The sequence below is a fragment of the Vicia villosa genome, linkage group LG2 (assembly GCF_029867415.1).
Source record: "Vicia villosa cultivar HV-30 ecotype Madison, WI linkage group LG2, Vvil1.0, whole genome shotgun sequence".
NCBI classification, from domain to species: domain Eukaryota; kingdom Viridiplantae; phylum Streptophyta; class Magnoliopsida; order Fabales; family Fabaceae; genus Vicia; species Vicia villosa.
Window position 1 is genome coordinate 29898993 of NC_081181.1, and position 6734 is coordinate 29905726.

General features: G+C 35.8%; 1 protein-coding gene across 2 annotated transcripts; it reads right to left on the bottom strand.

Annotated features, from left to right (window-relative positions):
• Positions 1–381: 381 nt before the first annotated feature.
• LOC131646046 (uncharacterized) lies at positions 382–3739 on the bottom strand. 2 transcript variants are annotated; one of them, XM_058916217.1, is made up of 2 exons: positions 3489–3739; positions 382–1966 (listed from the first exon to the last, which is right to left on the bottom strand). In XM_058916217.1, the coding sequence occupies exon 2, from the start codon at positions 1365–1367 to the stop codon at positions 642–644; it is 726 nt and encodes a 241-aa protein (XP_058772200.1). In that variant the 5' UTR covers positions 1368–1966; positions 3489–3739; the 3' UTR covers positions 382–641. The 2 variants fall into 2 exon arrangements, with proteins under 2 accessions (XP_058772200.1, XP_058772201.1); XM_058916218.1 differs by having other exon boundaries at positions 382–1371; positions 3489–3736.
• Between the last annotated feature and the right edge of the window lie 2995 nt (positions 3740–6734).

Sequence of the window (6734 nt, forward strand, 5' to 3'; positions counted from 1 at the left end):
GCGTCGTGCCACTTCTCTCCATGAAATCGACTCTCGATCCATGTATTTGACCAAAAAGTCCATTGCGTTGACTTTGGTCAAGAAACCCTAATTCCGAATAATCAGATGAACATCAAGCTTGTACTTTTCAACCAATGCCTTGAGTTGAGAATGAGAGAATCCTAATCCAGGTGGGCTTCAATGAACATAGAGCCACATGATCACACCTCAGATCCACACATTTGGTAGGAAATCCTCTGCCATAGAAGATATCCCTTGCTAGTCTCTGATTAATACCAATGATATGAATGCATGAGTTGTATTATGACCTAAATGGTGTATGCATGTGAATTATAAGCCAGATGAATAAGGGTAGGACAAATTTGGGGTATGACACTCCTCTGCTGAAGTCTCAGCACCAGTCAATGCAAACACCTTCCCTTTGGCTTGTTCTTTCTTTGGCTTGTCACACTTAGTACTAATGTGACCTTTCTCACCACAATTGTAGCAAGTCACATTAGAACCAACTCTACACTCATTAGCCGTGTGACCCATGTTGCCACACTTATGACACTTCCTCTCCACACTAGGACAATTAGCAATACGGTGACCTTCTTCACCACACTTGAAACACCTGTTCGAAGTACGAGCTTCTCCCCCACTTAGTTTCTTGCCAAAACCCATTTTCTGCTTCCCTTTCCCATCATAAGGTTTTCCACGAAAATTCCCTTCTCATTCAATGACTTAAAGTAAGCCGTACTATCACGACTATCTTCATCATAGATTCGGCTCTTGTTCACCAACTCAGAAAATCGAGCGATTTGTTGGTAACTTATAGCTTTCTTAATGTCCGGCCTCAAACCGTTCACAAACTTCAAGCATTTAGACTTCTCAGCATTAGTAGTGTTGTAGTGAGGACAAAATTTGATTAGCTCCTCAAACTTTGCAGCATACACAGCAACAGTACCGTTACCCTGCTTCAACTCTAAGAATTCAACTTCCTTTTTCCCACGAACATCTTCGGGAAAATATTTCTCCAGAAAAGCCTCATGGAAAATTTCCCAAGTGACAACCGTTCCATCATCACAAAACCTCTGAGCAGTATTGTTCCACCAATCTTCCGCCTCCTTCTCTAGCTTGTGAGTACCGAACTGCACTTTCTGAGCATCAGTACAGTTCATAACCCGAAAGATTTTCTCAATTTCCTTCAACCACAATTGAGCCTTGTCAGGTTCATGAGTACCCTCAAAAGTTGGAGGATGGTTCAACTGGAACTTCTCCAAAGGACGGAATTCATTACCCTCACGATTCCCAGCAAGCATCTGAGGAATCGCACCAGCAAACTGCATCAATGCAGTAGCTAGTGCAGCATCGTTTCTTCCAGCCATCGTCCTGCTTTTCCAAGCAATAGACAATTCACATCAAAAGAACAAGATTGATTATGTCAGATACATAAATCAAACAAAGGAATTAAACATAGTTAATATCCTGACTCAAACTGACCGACTGTGCTCTGATACCACTATGTAACACCCCCTTTTTCTAAACCCCAATTAATAAGATAAATGAATATCCAAACAGAGTAATTAAATAAAGAATGCATTCAGAGGGCATCACACTTATTTTCATACAAAATTTAAAACCTGTCATGCAATGGTCATGTTATAACACCTATTTGAAAACATATATCATATTTGCATTCTCGCAGCGGATATCAAACACACATTTCATATATGATAAAGAATGAAGAATTACATACTTCAACATTCACAAAATATAGTCTTAGGCACTAAGCCACTATACATCATATGAAACAACATCAAAAGCACAAGAGATTTACATCACATCTCTGTACACAAAATACATGTTCAATTAGTCTACCCCAAGTGTTACACGACCAGAGCACTATACACTATCTAGCCATGACAAAATAAAAAGATTAGTATCTCCGACTAATTCTTGCTAGCAACACCGCTACCTTTCGTACCTGTGGATTTTTCACAACAAAACATCCACAGAAGGGTGAGAATTCAAATCATTATAAATTATCATAGCAATAGGTAAGTATTCACATCACATGTATATAAACATAATCAATGTTACATATATATATATATATATATATATATATATATATATATATATTCCAACATCATTTCATGAATATGAACACATAACACAAAACAAGTGCAAGTTCACACAACACATTCAATTCCACACAAGGATACAACTCATGTAAACATATCACATAATCACACAAATATACTCACACCGACACATGCGACTCAATATGTGACTCTATGTAATATGCATGCGGATCCTCAACATTACCATTTCCGGCACGCCGATTGTCTAACCAATAGACTAGGTAACCAACAAAAGCCCCATTCCACGTTAAGCTTTCAAACCCCTTTTCCACGTCAGGTTTGGGACAAGCAAATAATCTTCGCAAGATTACCCGACATTGCCACTTCACGACTCATGCTAGTGTAAGTGTGCAAAAACACATATGACTCATGCAATTAAGACGGACACACCTCTTACATTACATAATCATATCTCAAATATTGCACCAAGTACACAACGCATGACAATTATTCCACTATAATGCATCACATAGCATTCATACAATTTATATTCATCAATATACATCACATATTAATCGAACATAAATATCAACTTATTCACAATTAATCACTTCTCAAAATAAGTCATTAAAATAAGTGATTAAAATAAGTCATTTTAGTCACCAACAAGAAGATAATTAAATTAGCTTCGCAACGGTCCAAACGGGGACTAAAACAGATTAACGGTTACAAAGTTATGGATTTTTGAAATAAAAAAAATTGCAACACACAATGGGTAACCGGTTCAGCCTGTTATATCAGAAAAATGCAGCAAATACAAGCTGCTGCCAGCGCACCATTTTCACCGAAAACCCGACTTAAACGACTATTTTCACGAAACAGAATAATTATGGTATATGTACATATTATGAGGCAACTTTTGGTACGATAAAATCTCGATAAAATTTCAATTATTTTCCAACATTTCACTATTCACACAAATGGAATTTTTGATCAAACATTATCAATACCAAATGGAAACGCTCGAATAAATGCACCCGACTATTCTATAATCCTATTCGACCTTACTATTCATTTTTCATCGATTTCCAACCGTTAAAACACCGTTTTTCACCGACTTTACTATTCCAATACACATGAAAACTTATTTTCCCATATACCCATTATTGTCAAACCTTCTACAACTCTAATCCATACTTATTTCTATGATTAGTAACAACAACCATATCATAAAATCATTTCTACACATTCCAATTCCTATTTTTATGGATTGTAACATGAACTTATGCATAAACTCCATTTTCTACACATTCATGGCATTTCTAAGCTTCTAATGTCATAACTATGTAAAATCAACAACAACCCAACACAAAAATACACCATAGATAGATTCATAATCACAAATGGATTTCAAACCCTTACCTTTGATCTTGTTTGCAAAGCTTTTCTACCAAAATCCACAAATTTCCCTCTTTCTCTTCAACCTAGCTTTCTTTCTTCTTTCTCTCCAAAATATCTCTTTTTCTCTTCTATTCTAAGACAACATGTCTTCTACTTCTCTATATCTCTTTTTATTTCCCTACTTCTCATTTTCACCCACTTAACTCTCATTAATTCCAATTTTGGCCCAAATGTAACTTAACATTATTTCTAACCAATTAACACCAAAACATAATAATTACACACATGGAAAGTAATAAGTAAAATATTAACATAATTAATATTTACCGACTCAATAAAATAATTTACTCGATTAAATAAAATCGAAAACTCGAAAAAATGAAAGTCGGGCTGTTACATGTGTCGTGATATGTGCATTGTGGAGTTGCATAAATGAACGGATCTGTGATGACTTGTTTATGATATTGTGAATGATGCGTTAATTTATACTGTGATGAATGTTTGAATAAATGAAGTTTGTATATGAAGTGTGATGTTATGGGAACATGAACCACAACCTGTGAATTATGTTATTATATCTGTATCTATATCTTTTGTAATGGTATGTGAGTACTCACCCTTTCTGCTGATATTTCCCCTACCATGGGAAATGGGCAGGTACTCAAGAATATCAGTGGAAGTCCAGGATAGCATTATGGAAGTCTTCCATGTTGTTAGTTCGAGTCGCTCTGATACGTAACACGGGATGTTTTTGGGGATTATTTTATTTGTTATTTTCAATTGAATTTTGTTACGTATCTGTTATTGATTCAAATATTTGAGGACCACGATTTTGTGTGGAGTTTTGGAATAAGTTGGCAATTGTGCCGTGATTATTTTCAAATAAAATAATATTTCCGCTGTTTTTATTGATTAATGAGAAATGAATAGATGAAGTAATTGAGACTTCATATTCTGTTTGGCTTGAAATGACGTGACATTCCACTTTTGTTTGTGAACTCTGATAAATTTTTATTATTTTACCGTATTTTTATAAAATGGGAAAGTGGGGTGTTACAATACGCGTATGAGCAGATCCATTTTTCCACACCAAACGCACACATACGCGTACCAGCCAGGCATACGCGTACCAGCCAAGTGCCATACGCGTACCATACGCGTACGAGCAGAAGGTGCAACCGGATGCACACTTGGGGAGCGTACCATACGCGTATCAGCCCCCCATACGCGTACCATACACGTATCATACGCAGATAGGCAGCAGTTTACCAAAACCTGCAACTTACCCATTCGTCTTCCTCGCAAATTCATCTATACAGCCTGCGATTTGGGTCTCAAAACCAGAAATTTCACATTCTAAACAACATAGATACCACCCAAGATCAACAGTTTATGATTCTACAATCGATTCTACTCATCACAACCTAATCTATTCAGTCATTTGGGATTAACAGTCAAAATTCCAATCCAATTGATGAACACAAAAATAGAAAATCAAGAATATAGAATCAATTAAACCAAACAATACTCCTAATCCACACTACTATTCATAATACGATAATAGAGATTAAGTGGAGAGTCCCCCCTTACCTTAGCCAAATTCTTGATCTTTGGTGTCTTCCTCTTTGTTCCTCTTTCACGTTCTTCGTGTTCCAAACCTTCACTTTTTCACGTTCTATTCCTTCTTTCCCAATTCCAAGTATTTTATGAAAATAATAACTAAAATTTAGTAAAGAGCCTTACTACACTTCAACCCCCCCTCTTTTACTATTTTCTCACATGACCCAAATGCCATAAACCATTATTTTCACAAAATCCTTAATAATTCTAATTATTAATTCAATATTCCAATTAAATTAAAATTAAACTTATACGGGTGTTACAGAAGCTGTGAATATTCTGAAGTTCTATGCAAAGTGAAAGTCTCTACTAAAATGGAAAAATACTCAGGGAAGTCTTTTATTTATAAATTCTTTTAGTATTTACTTCAGGGGGAGATTGTTAATCTCAGGGGGAGACATATTCACACACTCTGATTATATGCTCATGCTATATCTGTGTAATTATCTTTTGTCATCTGATATTCTGGTTATAAATTCATATCAATTATATATGTTTTTGTCATCATCAAAAAGGGGGAGATTGTTAGAACAAGATTTGTTCTGATCAATATTCTTGTTTTGATGATAACATTATATATGAATTTTGTATAAGACAATATGGTACTCTAATCCTTTGCATTTTCCATTTCAGGAAATACATAAAGAGTATGCACAATGCAGCGCTCAGAAGCACTGACTCAGAAGGTTCTCGATGGCTGCATCAGAACATGCTCTGGAAAGACATCAGAAGATGGTCAAGAAGAATCAGAACATGGACTATGAAGCATCAGAAGAACATGAAGTCAGAAGCAGAAGCACTGAAGTTCTGAACGGTATCACGCTCAAGCTCTTTAAAGTCAGAAGACAAGAAGATGCTCTGCACCAAGCTGATTGACTCTGATATTCAAACGTTGTATTCACAAATCTGAGTTCAGAAGCAAGTACAAGATGACAGGCTATTAAGTCTAATATCTGACTGACAAAAGGAACGTTAGAAGCTACAAAAGGCAAAGTCAGTAAAAGCAGCAAAAGCATGGCTCGAGGTAGTTGACAAAAGTGTGAAACATTAAATGCAATGTTGTACTATTCACGCAAAGCAGTAAATGCAATCCAACGGTCATCTTCTCAAATGCCTATATAAAGAAGTTCTGATCAGAAGCGGCTAACTAACTCTTGCGCAAAATACCAAAACACTGTCAAAATCAAAGCTCACGAACTTCATCTTCAACCTCACAAACTCTTGTAATATTTAGTGAGTGTTAAGCTTAGAACTTAAGAGAAATATCACTGTTGTGATTATAGCTTTATAAGAAGCAATTCATACTCTTGTAAATATTATTTTACATTGATTATAAAAGGTTCCTAGAGTGATCAGTAGACTCTAGAAGACTTAGAGGTTATCTAAGTGGTGAATTCCTAGAGTGATCAAGTTGTGATCTGTATACTTTAGAAGACTTAGAAGTTATCTAAGTGGAAAACCATTGTAATCAGTTGGATTAGTGGATTAAATCCTCATTTGAGGTAAATCACTCTAAGGGGGTGGACTGGAGTAGTTTCGTTAACAACGAACCAAGATAAAAATAATTGTGTTCATTGTTTTTATGTTACAAGTTTTTAAAGTCACACTTATTCAAACCCCCCCCCCCCACTTTATAAGTGTTTTTCT

Bases quoted from the DNA above. Each gene is read 5' to 3' on its own strand.
- LOC131646046 (XM_058916217.1), bottom strand. From the start codon at position 1,367: ATGGCTGGAAGAAACGATGCTGCACTAGCTACTGCATTGATGCAGTTT.